The sequence below is a fragment of the Ammospiza caudacuta genome, chromosome 4, assembly GCF_027887145.1.
Source record: "Ammospiza caudacuta isolate bAmmCau1 chromosome 4, bAmmCau1.pri, whole genome shotgun sequence".
Taxonomy (NCBI): Eukaryota; Metazoa; Chordata; class Aves; order Passeriformes; family Passerellidae; genus Ammospiza; species Ammospiza caudacuta.
This window is the reverse complement of record NC_080596.1, coordinates 55,299,151-55,316,134: the sequence shown is the minus strand read 5'-3', so window position 1 is coordinate 55,316,134 and position 16,984 is coordinate 55,299,151. Positions and strand designations below refer to the sequence as shown.

The following is a 16,984-nucleotide window of genomic DNA, read 5'->3' as shown; positions in this document are numbered from 1 at the left end:
AGATGGAATTGCCTCTTTGACTAAGAGCTTGATTAAGTCCATAGGAAGTGCCATGACATCCTATGTTACTGTCCACCTCTACATACTTCACAACCTTCTCTGTAGTCATTTTGTATAAATCAAGACAGATACATGCATAATGTGGTAGAAAGTCAAACATCTCTTCCTATTGAAAATATTTCTCTGTATAACTTCCAGTTTTCTTTTAGGGGTGATTATGTTAATGCTCTGGCACATTATGAGAAGGGAATCACTGGAAACAACAAGGTAATTCCTTTTTAGTAATGATAGCATTGTAGTGTCACAATATACATTAAGTTGTCATGTTTCAGACTCATTTGAATTCCAGATTTTAAATTCAGCTCGAAATTAATGTTAGTAAGTCTGTAATATTTTGTTAGTTTGTTTCAATGCTTGATTACAGTCTCTTTTGTGACCTGGTGTTTCTGATGTGTACTCTATAGTTACTGCTTTCCATTTGCTTGCCAGTACCAGGAGCACGATGAAGTTTGCCTTGCTGGAGTGGCTCAGATGTCCATTCGAATGGGGGATGTCCGGCGAGGGGTGAACCAGGCCCTGAAACATCCCAGCAGGGTACTAAAAAGAGACTGTGGAGCTATTCTGGAGAATATGAAGGTACTCAAGAGAGTTAATATAAGGCTGAATATGTGATTTCACTGGGTTAGTAATTTATTTATGGTCTTAATTTAGAAATTATATTTTAATTGTTTCCAATATTGTAGCAATTTTCAGAAGCTGCTCAGCTGTATGAAAAGGGACAATATTATGACAAGGCAGCATCAGTGTACATCCGGTGTAAAAACTGGTAAGTACAGGTTTCAGGGCAATGGTACATTTCAGAGGATTTTCTGGGGTACTCTTTGGAAAAGAATGATTCTCTGAATAGAAAAAATGCCTCATTAACTATGTTTCATTAATGTTATTGTTCCAACTTCAGGCTTAAAGATTCTCTCAGAAATTTATGTTGTTTTAATATAGTCTTACTGTAAATGGGAAATATTTTTTTTCCTTTTTTTGTGTGTTATGTTTAAAGTTTCCTGCAGTTTCAAGTCCTTTGTGGGTGTGTGCATATGCACACATCCACACTGAATTTAATGCACATTGAATATCGGAATTATATTTGTGTAGTTACTGTTTAATTAATTAGATCTCTTAGTTTTGTAACGTGCATAGCTGAGACTGAGTATTTGGACAGTTGGAAATTATTCAAGAGTAGCCAGTATCGTAATTTTCTTTTTTTAAGTTAATTTGATTTTTGTGAAGTGTCCATTGGAAAAGTACAATTTTCTGAGACATTTAAGGACTCAGTTCTGGTCTAATTGCATTTTATGGACTCCTCACATTAGGAACCAATCAGACAGTTCAGTAAGACTTCTTTCATTGAGTGCTCTAAAGATTAGGTTGGAATATTTTGTGCATTTATTTGAAAAATAAATTTTTTATTCTATCAGACAATTATCAGTAGTATCAAAATGAGCCAGGAGAGTGGTTGGTGAAGGGGAGTGGCTTGCATCTAATGATCATCTTGGTTTGGGAAGTGGGAGGTACAAGCTTCGTTTACTCTTGCAGAGGGAGGTTCAGTTTGAAGAATGCCCATCTTTTAGTCAGAGAGGTGAGATTTAAGGTCAGCCTCTGTTGAGTCTCTCATGTCCTTTGTCCTGAAAGGCCAACTGCTCAGTTTGCTGGTTTTTATAGATCTTTCAGGTTAGAGTTTTAATGCTATGCTTCTTTTTTTGGTTAATCCAAGAACACCTGAGGTAAAAATTGTTGGTCTGGCACTTCTTACGCTTATAGACCTGAGACTTAAAAAAAGAGAAGAGACTGTCTTCAAGCCTGTGTGCTCCTAAAGCAATCTGTAATTTCATGTTCTTACAAAGTGCAACTTTTTGAAAATATTAAAATTACTTCAAAGCTTATCCATTATGTTCAGTTTCTTCTATCAGACTCCTTTCCAGTGTTGATATAAATATGCCAGTTTTACCAGAGAACTTGGAACCACCTGTATTTATTAAATAAGTATTATCTTTCTAGGGCAAAGGTTGGTGAACTTCTTCCTCAGGTTTCATCTCCAAAGATTCACCTACAATATGCAAAGGCCAAGGAAGCAGATGGCAGGTACTTTTGAATGCTCTTCTTTAATATAAAACCTATTATTGCTTTAATATAAAACCTATTATTCTACATGAGTGCTTTCGTAAAATACATTAAAATGCATACTGAAACTTGGATAAAATAGTCTTGTAAAAATGGATTCCAAAATATGTAAACTAAAGTTTACCCTTTGTGTATTAAAGATTTGAAACATAATCTAAGGACATTCATCTGGTGTCAAAGATGTGTTTCTAATTAATTGTTTTCCAGTCTTTCTATCAAAAATCATCAAAGGTTTTGAAGTACTGAACATCATTCCATTTAGCAGGGTATTCAAGTTCAGTTTGTTTCTAGCAACTCCTTAGCTGTGATTTTAGAGGTCACTCAAAGGGAGAATAATCATGAAAGAAATTTTTTCATTTTAGAATCACATTATTGGTACATCTTAATGGCTGCAGTTGCATAATAATAATGCAAAGTTATTAGCTGAAGTGAAAGCCCGAGATAGGTTATATTTAATCACAGGATGTAGTTCCTTCAATCCTTAGTGTAAGTAAACTGCTTCAGAATAATGATACTTGAAAATATGAAATAGCACCAGACTTCAATGTTTGCAATGATGGGACTAGAAAATACTGTTTCTGTCAATTACATAGTGAAAGAATGAGAAATTTCTTGATCTTGTCTACAGAACAGAAAAGAGGTCTTATTTTTAAAACTGTACACCTAGCTGTCACATTTGGTTTTTATTGTTCTCTTCCCTTCCAGGGATTTCATATGGAAGAGATGAACTGTTTTTAATATATAGCAAAAGATATACTGGCAGAGTAGGTTAAAGATAGTATTGTGGTAGACATTTTTCTATTGCCTCTGCTTTTCATTTTCCTAAGAGAAAAACCAAAAACAACATAGTAAATGCAGAGCAATGTGATTACATGCAAACTGAAAGGAAGTTACCACAAAATAATCTCACAGATATAAAATATTTTGTTTCCTTCACACCATATTATGAAGAGTTATTTACAAAGTTAAAACTGATGTGGAGCCATTATTTTGCAGGTACACAGAAGCTGTGGTAGCTTATGAACATGCAAAGCAATGGGATAGTGTAATTCGACTATATTTGGATCACCTAAATAATCCTGAAAAGGCTGTTAATATGGTGAGAGAAACACAATCTCTTGAAGGAGCAAAGATGGTGGCCAGGTAACAATCATATTATGCACATTCAAAGGAAATCTATATCTATTGGGAATTTATGAGGCTTGCTAACATATTAGACTCTGGTTATATGTACTTAGCTAGAGACTGTGTAATTCAATTAATTGATTTGAGTTCTCTAAGATTTGGACAACTAAGTAGGTACTGATTTTTTTTTTTTGTTGTTCTTGTTGACTTTTTGAGTAAAATTATATTAACCTGAAGTAATAAGTTTAGACAATAAAAATTGCCATTCTGTATTATTAATACTAAGTTAATTTTAGGAACCTAGTTAAAACAATCAAGATACAAAATGGATTAGAAGTGTGTCATACTTGTATGTATGTTTTGTACTATATTCCTAAAACATTTGGTGTATTCATTAAGCTAATTAGTACTAAGGTGTTAATTTGTTATTTGGATTAGATTCTTCCTGCGGCTTGGTGACTATGGTTCTGCCATCCAGTTCCTGGTTATGTCCAAATGTAATAATGAAGCTTTCACATTAGCTCAACAGCACAACAAGATGGAGATTTATGCTGATATCATCAGTGAGTATTCCAGGCTCATAGTTTGCTTGCATTGTGTTTTACTGTTCCTTTAGTTGATTTTAACCAATTTGAAATCATATGACAATGGGTGTTTAGTTTTGTTTCCCATTTCCAGTCATCGTGCCCAGTTTTGGTAACGTGTGTACTTCAGGCCTATAAGCCAGACTTTGCTTTCAGCTTTGCTATCTCCTTGTTTCAAATCTTGCCTGTCCTACAGGTTTTTTTGTTTACCCATAGAGATAAGACATTTAGACTATTTTCTTGTGCCCATTGACAAATCCCTTTCTTTGGCCTTGATACAAAATGGAGCATTTCAGTGGTACAGTTCTTGATTTTTGTTTCCTTTTCCTTTTCTCTTGGTTCCAGCTCTTTTCTCACATGTCACTTTTTTCCCTTTTCTACTCTTTAAGACCCTTTGTGGCCTCCTTGTGTCTCAGTGAGAATTGGAAAGGAGACTTTACTGAGAAGCTGCCTTTTATCTTAGGCCATCAAGCTAGTCAGAGTCCACCTTGTCAATTTGCACCAAATTTTATAGTTTGTGTGAGGCACCTTTGAAGAGTGACCTACCACCTCTACATATGTTACCTCCCACATGCTCATGTTTTCAATTAATCTCTTTGTTTAGACGTTGATTTCTTATTGTGAAGAAACAAAAGCTTGGCAAGAGTTATCTTGGAGATGTATGGTTACAGGTGATTGTCAAGGTGACCACAATTGTTCTACAGTTTCTTAGTTCTATCCAAAATAGGATGTCTCAAGCTGTAATCTAAGTGGGTAGAAAAGGCATTTAAAACTACCTTTGGAGTAGTGTCTGTCCTTGTTTTACATGTGTACAGCAGAATGGAGTCTTGGTTAGAAGACTTAAGTAGTACTCCCTGCCACCACATGGTTGCATTGTCCCTGATAGCCTTGCTTTGTACAAGTGTGCTTCCATATTCTGAAACTGTGAAAGCGATTCAGGTGATAATCTCATCATCACTTGCCCTGCTTTATTGTTGCCAGGACATGATGGAAAAATTCATTATCAGATCATAGCAGTACCATTTCATTATGCTTTTTTAGAAGAGAATGTAGTGACAGGATGAGGGGGGATGGTTTTAAGCTAAAGGAGAGTAGATTTAGATTAGATATTAGGAAAGCTTTATTTATTGTGAGGGTGGTGAGGTGCTGGCAAAGGTTGCCCAGAGAAGTTTTGGATGTCCCATCCCTGGAAGGGTTCCAAGGCCAGGTTGGATGGAACTCTGAACAAAAGGCCCATGGCAGGGAGTTTGGAACTAGATGATATTTAAGATCCCATCAAACCCAAATAATTATATTATTCTATGATTCTGTGAAAAACAGAAATCTCATTATGGTGTAAGACCTGTGGAAACAGTTATTAGTCTGACATTTAGTCTGATTAAATAGTAAAAAAATATGTAAGACATAATTTGAGTCTGTCTGGCATTGGTTTTCTTTGAATGTCAGTAGAAAAACAAAGTAGAATAGGAATATGTTCATTCAGTAGGGTCTTTATCTTATTTAATAAGAATACCCTGCTACCACTCAGATCTGTCTGTTGCAGGTTCTGAAAGTACTACCAATGAAGATTATCAGAGCATTGCACTCTATTTTGAAGCAGAAAAGAAACATTTTCAGGCGGGGAAATTTTTCTTGCTGTGTGGTCAATATGGACGGGTCAGTACCTAAAGGATAAGCCAGTGAAAGTTAAATGTTTATAGAAACTGTTCAAGATACAGTCTTCAGGAAAGTTCATATTAGATTTTAAGTGCTTTAACTGATGACATACTGATATTTTTTAAAAGGGTTAAAAAGGTAAGCAGACTATTTGTATTTACGGTTATCTAGGCTGTGTTCCATGAATGCTACATTGCCATGCACACAGGTTTTTCATAGCAGTAGAAGCTTGGGGTGAATCAGTGATAGACTATTGTCAATGAATCTCTGAATGTCATGATCTGCAGCAGGAGATTTATTACATTTCATTGGCTTGACTGGTGGAGACTTGGTTGCAGAGTAACTAATTCATTTACTTGCTGTAGCATGCCCTAACTGAAAGCTTTTTTTAAAAAAAGAAAATATGTTAATTGAAGTATGTCGATTGATTGACACATTTTTGATCAGTTACAAGTCTGTGAACTGATGCTTGTTAGATGTTTGACTTTTGCATACTGAACACATACAAAAAAAAAAGACTGGTTTTTGAAAATTGTGGCCATTGTAGATGACAGCTCCTTCAGCTGTGGCATGGAGGGCTCCATGGCATTAAAAACATTATCACATTAATCACATTGTGACATTAATTACAGTAATCATTAAGTTGTTCTCACCACATTGCTGTGAACATCTTTCACAGTTAGTGGAGGTGAACACCAGAATTTGGCAAAGTCTCAGTTGTTTCAAGAGCAGCTGCTACCTCTGGAGTTGGGATAAGCATTCAGTGTGCCACTTGTCTTATCAAAATGCACAGAGAGAGAACCTGATAAAAATTAGTAAAAATGAGTTTCATGTATCTCAATTTTAACTTTTCTTCTGTATCATTTTAGGCATTAAGGCACTTCTTGCAAAGTCCAAGCACAGAAGACAATTCAGCTATGGAAATGGCCATTGAAACAGTAAGCAACTTTGTTAAAACAAAATATTCTCCATCTTTTTGAGAACTTTACCTTCAGTACTATGACATTTTCCCAGCATCACTGAGTGTGTTTGGTTAGATTGCAAATAGAAGGAAAACTGTATCAGTAAAGAAGATATCTAAACATGTCTAAAATTCTCAACACATTAGAAATAAATACAAACTGCTGCATGTCAAAGCTGATGAACCTAAGAATCATCTGATTTGAACAAACAGAACTAAAAAAATCATATTCTATATCTATCTGGTTTCAGTGCTTTATTGAAAGGCTCCTTATAAGTGAGTTATTTCTTCTCTTCTTCTTTCATATCATAATTTCTTGTGTCTTTTTTTAATAGGTGGGACGGGCAAAAGATGAAACCCTAACAAATCAGCTGATTGACTATCTTATGGGAGAGGGGGATGGTATGCCCCAGGTACTGTATTTCTATCACTGCTGTTGTGTCACATTTCTGTGCTACAAGATACTTTGAGCTTACTTTGTCCTAAAATTATTGGTAGGCACAGACTGTGCTTTTGCTTTCGTTAGGTAGCAAGACTTGTATGATCATTCCATGAGTCATTCAGTAACTCCAGATTCAGGAATAAAAGAAAGGAAGCAACTGTCTTAGATATAATAATTTTTCTTCAGTCATCTTTATGAAAGCAGGTAGTTGGACAGAGGAGGCCCAAATTAATGCTCATAATAAGAGACAAAACTTAGCTGTTTGTTGTTGCCAGTTTGCCAGCTGGCTGTTGCCTTTCCCAGCTGGACACTCAAACATGTGTTATGTCTCAAGATGAGCTACAGCACAGATCTCTTCCTGCAGGAGCAGAGTTGGTCTGACTTTTGCAGTGGAAGAAAGTAAGGTACAAAGTAGGAGATACAACTCAAAACCCCAAGGTTGACCAGGCTACAATAGTTCTTGTGTTCAACATCAGTGTAAGGCATAAAATGTTGCAGACAGGTTTTAAAAATCAGCAGCTCCTTTTTGATTTCTGAATGGCCTTGATGATAATAGAGCTTGTTGTACATTCAGTCATATTTGGGCTTGAGTTCATGGAATTAAGTAGCTGAACCACTTGAATTTTTACTGCCTGTTACAGCAGACCTGGAATGTGAGCTAACTGGGGAAAGTCAGACCTCAGGTGAGGGTGTTGCAGTCTACTGTCAATTGCTTAGTCAAGGAATTTAGGGTCTCAAACAAAGTCATGGTAAATACAGTCAGGTGCAATATGATACATATGGAAGTATAAATTATGCCTTGCTGAGGGCAATAAGGCTTGGTAATTATGGAGATGACAGGGGCTCAGTGCAGTAAGTTGATTTCACCCCTAATATTACAGCTGTGGTTTACAATTCTGTTAGGAAGCTAGAAACTGTCTCTTTCCTCTCTGTATGAATTAAGGGTTTGAGATTTTAGACTTTTAGAGACATTGGGCATTTGATGGCCAAGCAAACTTTGCTTTTGTAAAAGGTAAAAAAAGGAGAGCCAAACCAAACCTCTATCTCTTTATTATTTACCTCTAACTTTACCTCTAATATGAAATGTGAACTTCAATAAAATTATGAGAGAAGCAAAACATAGCAAAACAAACAGAATTCAACTGCAAGAGCCCAAAGGAAATTAAGCTGTTGGAGGCACTGGATGAAAAACCTATGTAGTAGCAGTGTAAGCAAGACTAATTCCATATTTATGTTGGAATCTGGGTGGAGAGAAAATGTAGCATCTGGTCTCTTTTCTCAGAACAGCAGTCTAGCTGCCTCATTCAGAGAAGTCCATGGGACTGGGTAAGGGAAGTGAGCTACAGTATGATCTCCATAGTGAAGAGGTTCTAAAGATTTTAGAAAAGATTTGGAAATTTTTTGAATGCCATTATTGCTATTGTTTTGAACTTCAGTGCAGAGCTTTGTTTTCCTTATTTAAAAGCTCTCTCTTGTTCTTCTGAATGCTTTAATCCAATCTACCATAGTCTCTCTCAGTGAGTAACAAAATTTTACTTTATCCAATCATATAGATTTGCTTTAAAAACAATCATTATCTTCATTATGCTATGGAGACTGTTCTTGAATTTATCACGCAAAATATTATTGTTTTTAGAAAATAGAAGCTTCTATGTCGTGGCATTTTTGTAAAGCTGAAAGTAAGAGTGAATTTATTGGCAGCCATGCAGCAGAAACTTGCTCATTATTTCAAGCATTGATCTTCAACCCAGATCATTACTGACTGGCTGATTGGTTTAAATCTTTCACAGCCAACAATTATCTGGCATTTTAATGAAGTGTCATATTATCAAAATTATTATGCTCACGAAAATTTTGCTACAATATTGTCTGATTAATTATAAACTATTTCTTAGATGTCTGATTATGTCAACTGTTGTGTTTGTTAATTTCAACATATATTCTTAATTTGTCATGTGCCCTCTTTCGGGGAACATTATCTAGCAAGGTTCTGCTGTTTTTCATGTGCATATTTTCTGAGTACATACATTTAAAAAAGAAAAATTAAACTAAAATTATGAATATCTAATACTAAATCAGATTGCAATAACAAATTTTCCAAAGACCTTAGGAAATGCATTGTATTAGAAAATCTTTCCTGCATTTTCTGCTCCTTAACTTACTGATTTTAAAGGTAGGAGTATCAAAGTAAAACATGGGAATATTTTTTCATGAATTACTTTCAATTTTTTTCTGTTTTTTCTTATTTTTTTCTTTTTTTTGGGGGGGGGTAAATATTTAAAATATATTATTTAAGTTAAATATAATTAGGAACATGGCAAACACCATATAAGTCCACTGGTCCATGCTGGGACAGCATCGTTTCCTGCTGCAGCACGAGAAAGGTTTCTGCTAATCATCAGTGGAATGGCCATCTGTGGCCATTAGGTGATATCAGAAATGGGGAAGAATTATAACCAACTAATTTTACTAATTTTTGGTTTACCCCACTAAGGGCATAGCAATTTTTCTTTTTGAGGCAGTTTACAGTGGATAATTAATATCTGTTAATGTAAGTAGTTGCAGTTACTTTATTATCGAGATAACTATTTCATTATTCTTAAGTTACAGTTCTTAATGATGTTCAACCTTCTGATCATGTATTGCCTGAAATTCTGCTCCATCATTAATTTAACAGTAATTCCTTTTGGTCACTTAAAGTTTTTCCTTGCATTCAAGTTAGAAAGAAGTCTAATTTTGTCTTCTCTTTTCTTTCCATGTGCACTTCTTTCTCTCTTGCTTTCATTTCTGTGATTTTTTTTCTTTCTAATTTTTTCTTTGCTTAAGTACAGTCTAATCTTTGCAGTCATCTTCTCTACAAGGAAATATCTTTATATCTTTAATATATCCGTTCCCTTGAATTTCTACTTTTTTTTGCTGTGCCTGAGCCTTACATACAAAACCCACACAGTATTCCAGAGAATAACACAACATTGATTAATACAATTATTGTTGTAGTAATTTTCTTACCATTTTAACATAGAATACACACTTTAAGTGTTTAGATTTACTATTAATATTGCAGAATTGGCTGGTTTGTATTTTTTTGCTAAGCTCTCCATAAAGTTGCAAGTGTTGTCTTTTTTTTTTTTTTTCATTTTTACATTTAAGTTGGAACCATACCATTATATACAATATTTAGCTTAATTTAATTCCAATTTACTAGTTATAAGATTATCATGTACAGGGTTTACTTTGTATTGACCCCATTTTAGAAATCACTGCTAATGATATAAAATAGTGACACTCAACCAATTTTTTTGCTCTTAATATTTCCTTTTCAACATAAGCAAGGTAATTTTATTTTGCTTTATATTTTTTATACTTCTTTAATATCAATAAATAGAATGTTTTTAATATTTACTTTTTTCTATTCTTTCTTTTCTATTCCTATATTTTATTTTGTATTTTTAGGAATTACCTCTTGAGGATTTCCTCAATCCCAATTTTCTCAAAACCAAGCAAACTCTGATTTCTTATCAAAGACCAATTCTTTCTCTCATTGGTATTTTTTTTTACTAGTCTTCTAGATATTTGAGTACACTTACAAAAATAGAACTCATGTTTGTTTTCTACAATATTACCATCCTGTTTTTTAGCTTTGTTTTTAAATTATTTCACTAATTTGCCTGCTGTTAGATTGCCAGGTTTTGGGTGAACTGTTTGCTGCATTTGCCATTCTTGAGTTATATAATTATCAAAAGTTCCTGGTGTAGCAAATCATAAATTTTATACGTCTTATTCAGCTAGTTGTCCCCTAATTTTCAATTTTTTAGCTCTCTTGGATGTCCACCATCTGGTCCCAGAACAATACATTCATTAGGGGCCAGATTTTGTCATCTGCATCCACACTAAGCAATGTCTGCATCCAGATCCGTAACACAATTTAAGCATTTCTGGCAAGACTTCTATTTCTAAAAGGAGTCCCTGGGTTCTTTTCTGACACTGTCAATGCCCACACAGCTGGAGCTGTTTGGTTTCCCCCTGTACAACTCTCCATGTGCATGGTGGTCTGTGGCTTTCTGCACCCTCCTGCCAGGGCTTGGCCAGCACCTGCTAGCACTCCCTTCCCTCGGGCCCTAGCCCTGGCTGTTCTGTGCCTGGGCAGCAGCCAAGCCCTGCTGGGGGTCATACAGAGAGCTCTTCATGGAGCAAGCTTGTCTGCTTTCTTTGGAGAGTGTGCTGCTGGGATGAGCAAGTCAAGAAAGGGAACACAGCAGTATGAATTTGGTCAGTACTAATTGCTTTTGTATGGTTTCATTCAGGATGCCAGGTACCTGTTCCGCTTGTACATGGCCCTAAAGCAGCACCGAGATGCTGCCAGAACTGCCATAATAATTGCCAGGGAGGAGCAGTGTTCAGGTAAGTCTGTTTTCTCTGATGTGATGGCAACTCTCATGCTGCCTCCTTAGGCGCCCTACTTAGGGTGCTGTTATTTGTGTAGAATTCTACTTAGAGAAGACATGTACTGGTGCTTTTAATCATATTCAAGTTCAGTTTTGAATTTGGAAGTAGACTTGGGGAAAACCTGTGGACTCACACTGTTATATTAAATATTGGGGGGAAAAGAAACTTCTGGAAAATAACTGTGTTCTTTATACATTCAAGTAAACATAGTGATTGAGACAGCCCATGGCTTTACCTTTCTGTCTACTACAAGTCATAGAATTGCCATTTCTGCATATGGTTTCTGGGTTGGTACTGATCTTTTATCAGTGGAAAATTGGCAGAGGAGTTGATTTCTGTTGAAGGACCAGACATATGCTTACTTTAAGCTTGGTTTTGGGTTGCTAAAGTTAGAAAATGGGTTGCTAAAGTTAGAAAAAAATAAGAAGAGAGAGGGCTAGTAGCAAAATAGCTGCCACCTCCATTATTCACTCTCCTCTGTAGCCATGGCAACAACCCTACCATAACACTGCTTGCTTTTCATTTCAATTATGTAAAAGAAAAATCTATAGAGGAAAAATAGCAGTCTTGGGAATAACCCAGGCAAATTAACATTTATGGGCTGCTCCTTGGCTGCTCCTCAGCACTGGGCTAAGGAGTGGAAAAACCTCTGAAACCCTTGGCAAGTAAATCTCCCAATCCATCATAGAAGTGAATAATGTATTTGTGCTAATTATATAAGCAGGAAATGCAAAGGCTCAAGAGTTTAAATATTTATTAGCATCTCTGAATCTGAAAACTTGTATCTAAAATGCAGTATCCCATGGTGTGTTTCATATTCCCTAGTAGTATAAATATGTTCTGCAACAGAGTAATAAGAAGCACCATGTTTGTCTCATCAAAAGCACCAATCTTGCACTAACTGTTTCTTCTGGAGAGACAATTTTACATCAGCATCCTCTTTCTTCAGCAGATTTCAGTGAGCTTGATTGTGAAATTTGCACCAATATAGTTTGTTCTTTCCTTAAAAATCCATCTAATTATAATATTTAAGTCATACTGCTTGGTATTTTCCTTTGGGAATGCCATTTTAAGTGTAGTTTTGCTTGAAGTTGTTTTTATGTAATCACGTGATTTTAAGACTGTCTTATATTGAGAGTCAGCAATAGAATATAAAAGGATAATGTTGTTTTCCAGCAACTAATTCTGAAGTGATATTTAGCTGTCTCACACAAATTTCACAGTTAGATTCAATTGTAGTGTATAACAAAACATTATAAGTTGCTCTGTAGAGTGAAAACATCTGCTGATAGAGAAATACAGGGAGGCAAAGGAGAACGTTTGCTGAAATAACTAGAATTTCCTTTAAATGCCTCCAGCTGTGAAGAGTATGACTTTCTCCGCCTCTATGAATGTAAAAAATCCCAAAACAATCAGCAAAATAACCCCAAAACAAAACAAGAAAAAAAATCTTAAGAATAGAATAATTGCAAAACACTACTTGATTTCAGCTACATTGATTGTTTAATGAAATCCTGTGGTTTCAGGACAATCCTCAATCATAACCTTGAAACAGTACAACCTAGTGAAATAACATTCAAGTTTTAACTATCCCTTGACAGGTTTTGGGTTTGGTTGCAGAGGCAAGGAGTTGCCAAAGTAAATGATCAAGTTAAAGTATACTAAATTAATATTTAAAAAGTGGCTTTTGAATATCTGACATTGAAGGATAACAACAAGAAAATCTTTAAATGCTCTAAAAACATCTTCCACTTTTAAAGTTCATTATATAAATTGCCATCATATTTATATATCATATATATTTTGCTACTGTTTAGATTACTTCTCCTAGTGTAATTTCTTTTTTAAACTTCCTCGCTTATATTGTTTAGGATACTGTGACAACTACTTGTGGCTTTCCAAAGAAATTGTCACGCAATGATTTTATTCAAAGGATCAGCATAACTTCTGCTTCCCTATATTTCATTAGTAAAGATATTGTTATGAAAAATTTAAATTTACTGTTAATTGTTGGGGTTTTTTCCTTAAGGAAACTATCGAAATGCACGTGATGTTCTTTTCAGTATGTATTCAGAGTTAAAGACCCAGAAGATTAAAATTTCTTCTGAGATGGCTACAAACCTTATGATTCTACACAGCTATATTTTAGTGAAGGTAAGGATGTGTAAGTTGCAGTGTCTGATTTACTGAACTCTATGTATGGATGTTCTGTGTACATAAATTATATTGTCATATAGATTGTATCACAGAATCCAAGTGCATGCCAACAGCAAGCTTCAGGAGGACAATCCGTAGTTGTTTCTGCCTCTTTGAGTAGCGTATTCTTTTTTTAAATACTGAATAATTGAAAATTACATACAGCTTCCTGTTTTTCTTTTGCATTCATGCTTACAAATACTATGCTACAACTATTTATTATTGTTGCTGTTGTTGTATTTGAGGTTATTATCCATAAGTAGATCACTGCTTTTCTGTAAATGAAGTTAAGCAGGGCTCAAATGATTTCTCTTTGTTAACCCATGGATGCCCATCAGGATATCCATTCCTACAGCCAGCTTTGGCCTCCCTCTCTACCAGCAGTGGGGCAAGAGCAGCAAGTGCTGGGCTGAAGGCCAGAAGGAAATGAGGAGGGCCATGCTGAGGTCTCTGGTCCCTTCTGTAGTCAGCTCTGCTCAGTTTCATGAAGGAGCTGTTGGCATGCAGCTCCCAGCAGGATGGATGCATGCCAAGAGCAGGCTGCTGGAACTCCTCTCCCCCATGGCTGCAGTAAATGTGGTTTGTGTGCTGTGTTCCAGATTCACGTGAAACGTGGTGACCACATGAAGGGAGCGCGGATGCTCATACGTGTGGCCAACAACATCAGCAAGTTCCCATCACGTGAGTGCTGACAGCAGAGGGGCTGTGCTCTACAGGGGGCAGCTCATTAATCAGCACTGCCCTGCAAGGTTCATCATCCTCCCCTGTCATCCTGTGGGCAACAACAGAGTGTAACTGCACAGTGTGCTCTGCATGCTCCTCCAGGCAGCTCTCCCATACACAGTGCTGGGATCCTCACCAGCACTTCAATCTGTGCTCACTTTACTGCAGTACTGAGCAGCCTCAGCCACACAGTCTCAGGACTGTGTGTAATAAACTGACTGGTTCTGGGACTTCATCACCAATTTTTAATCGATCTCTTTTAAAAGTTATTTTTGGGTACATGGAAAATGTAGACTAAAAAGTAGACTTTAAAGAGTGCAGACAGGATTTGGGAGAAATGGCTAAAATCAGAACATTCCTGCTGCCATGCTGAGCCTCAGGAGTGTGAGGCAGTGAGAGTTGAAACAATGGTTTTCCTGTATATGGTTCCAAGAATGCCCCATATTGTACAACTGTGTACCATGACAAAGAAGAAAAATAGTCTTTTTTCATCAGTACTTTTTTAACTGTATTAGCTTAAAGGTTTTAAACATTAATATTGGTAAATATTTGACATAATTGTTTCATTTGATTACAGATATTGTGCCAATCCTGACTTCAGCTGTGATTGAGTGTCACCGAGCAGGATTGAAAAACTCAGCCTTCAGTTTTGCTGCTATGTTGATGAGACCTGAGTATCGGAGTAAAATAGATCCAAAATACAAAAAGAAAATTGAAACAATGGTCAGGTGAGTGATGTTAATCAGATGCACACAGTTTCAAGGCTTTATTGTTTTTTACTTTTTATGTTTTTGCTCATAAAGCCTGTAGAGTGTTTTCACATTATTTCACTGTCTTATATTTGAAAGGCTAAGAACCATTTTCCACCCTTCTTTGAGATTTAAAGACTTCCTTTGAATGTGATAAGCCTTAAATGCAATGTACATTTAAAATGTTTCCTAACCAGCAATAGTGTTTTCCATCTTCTCCCTACAGACACAAGTGCAGCCACGGAGCCTTAGTTGGTTTCTAGTTGAGAATCCACAGCCAGAATCCACCACAGGCTACTACAGCAGCAGCATTGTGCTCTTCTGTGATTTAGATGACTAAATTGCTAAGATAAAAAAGAATGGGAGGGCAAATAAAATATAGGAGTTCCTGCAGTTCCTGGCATTTTCTTACTTATCTGAAGTTTTGTTTTGATCCTAGTCAATATTTTCTGCCAGAGGAGGAAGCATAGTAATGTAGAACAGTAGGGCAAGCATATGTAACACTTTTGTCATTTATTCTACTTGACTCTAACCAAGGCTCAGGGACTTGCTGAGCTCATACTGATGCTTTAGGTATTTATTTGTGAAGTCTGTAAGCTCTCCATGAGCTTATCCAATCACTCTGCTTAAACAAAATATTTAATATTTAATTTAAATGTACATATTTAATGACAGTTGATTCCTACAACAAGTTCCATTGTGTCAAGACTGGTCTTAGCTAGTTAAGGCCTCGTAGGTTTTCCTCTTGGGAGAGATTTACCCTTTTCTGTGTAATTTATGATTTTAAAACATGATTGATTTATTTCCCTTTTATCAGTTTTATCTTTTCAGGACCTAAAGAGTCTCAGCTTACATAACTTTTTATGGATACTGGTTTTTATGGTGTTTCTCTGAAATTCTTACATTCTTCTGCCTTTCTGGAGGCAGTTAGAAGCTGTGTGATCTTATCATGAAACCAGTTTTTTCTTTCTCCCATTCTTTGTGGTCCTGCCACAAAAAAACTCTGAAAGAAGGAAACCATAACTTTATAGTCAATACATATAGACTCTCAGTTTTGAAATCTTGTAAAGTATTAGGATTAGTTACACCTTTTAAAAGATAGTGGTGTTTCTAATTAAATGGAAAGTTATCTATTATTTCTGAGTTGACATAATTGTGATGAAGATTGGGTGATAGTTAAAAGGAAGGAGCTGATAGAATGTAAAATAACAGCTGGAAGTTATGTAAGTAACTCAAAGGAAGAACACTTGCTAAATATCAAAGGCATTGGAAACCAGCTTTGTTAAGTTCAAACAGCTTGAAGGTTTTATTCACAGCTGTATCTCTGTTTTAGACGTCGGGACACAACTGAGATAGAAGAGCCAACCACAGCCTGTCCCTACTGTGCTTTCCAGCTCCCAGAGTGTGAACTTCTGTGTCCCAGCTGTAAAAACAACCTTCCATACTGCATTGCAACTGTGAGTGCCTGCTGTGCTTTCTGCACTGTGACAGTAAAGGCAAAGCTGCTTTCCCTTCTAAAAATAAGTTCATTTGAACTTCTTCAGTTTGCTAGTGGATCCAAGCCAGATATTTTTATGCATTTATGGGTTTTTCTAATCTGTTGCCAAATTTCTTTTTGTCTTTGACTATTGTAAGAGTGTCCTCACTCACCACCTACAACTAGCAGGCACTTGAGGGTGCCAGTAAATTCAGGAAGACATTCTGGGAGACTTCAGCTTCCTGAGAAAGCAGGTGCAGCACCAGGAATCCCCAGCACACACATTTGGTGTAGTTGGTGCACTGGGGAGAATACAGACTACTGCTGCTGCTGCCTTCCCAGCTCAGCCATTTGCCCAGGGGCTCAAGTGCTCAGAGAACTAACAGAAGTCCCTCTTTCCTTTTCCATGTACAAGAGCTTGTGGAGGTCACAGCTCATGTCCCCTAAGCT

At 36.2% G+C, this 16,984-nt stretch overlaps 1 protein-coding gene across 1 annotated transcript in view; it reads left to right on the top strand.

Annotated features, from left to right (window-relative positions):
* WDR19 (WD repeat domain 19) overlaps positions 1-16,984 on the top strand; it is a 39,446-nt gene that overhangs the window by 19,330 nt on the left and 3,132 nt on the right. Inside the window, exons 21-34 of the mRNA XM_058803057.1 lie at positions 210-267; positions 490-636; positions 744-826; positions 2,053-2,136; positions 3,172-3,318; positions 3,739-3,863; positions 5,428-5,540; positions 6,410-6,478; positions 6,837-6,914; positions 11,248-11,344; positions 13,419-13,543; positions 14,185-14,266; positions 14,886-15,036; positions 16,391-16,514. Coding sequence (XP_058659040.1) covers positions 210-267; positions 490-636; positions 744-826; positions 2,053-2,136; positions 3,172-3,318; positions 3,739-3,863; positions 5,428-5,540; positions 6,410-6,478; positions 6,837-6,914; positions 11,248-11,344; positions 13,419-13,543; positions 14,185-14,266; positions 14,886-15,036; positions 16,391-16,514 — 1,483 coding nt within the window. The remainder of the gene's footprint in view (positions 1-209; positions 268-489; positions 637-743; positions 827-2,052; positions 2,137-3,171; positions 3,319-3,738; positions 3,864-5,427; positions 5,541-6,409; positions 6,479-6,836; positions 6,915-11,247; positions 11,345-13,418; positions 13,544-14,184; positions 14,267-14,885; positions 15,037-16,390; positions 16,515-16,984) is intronic.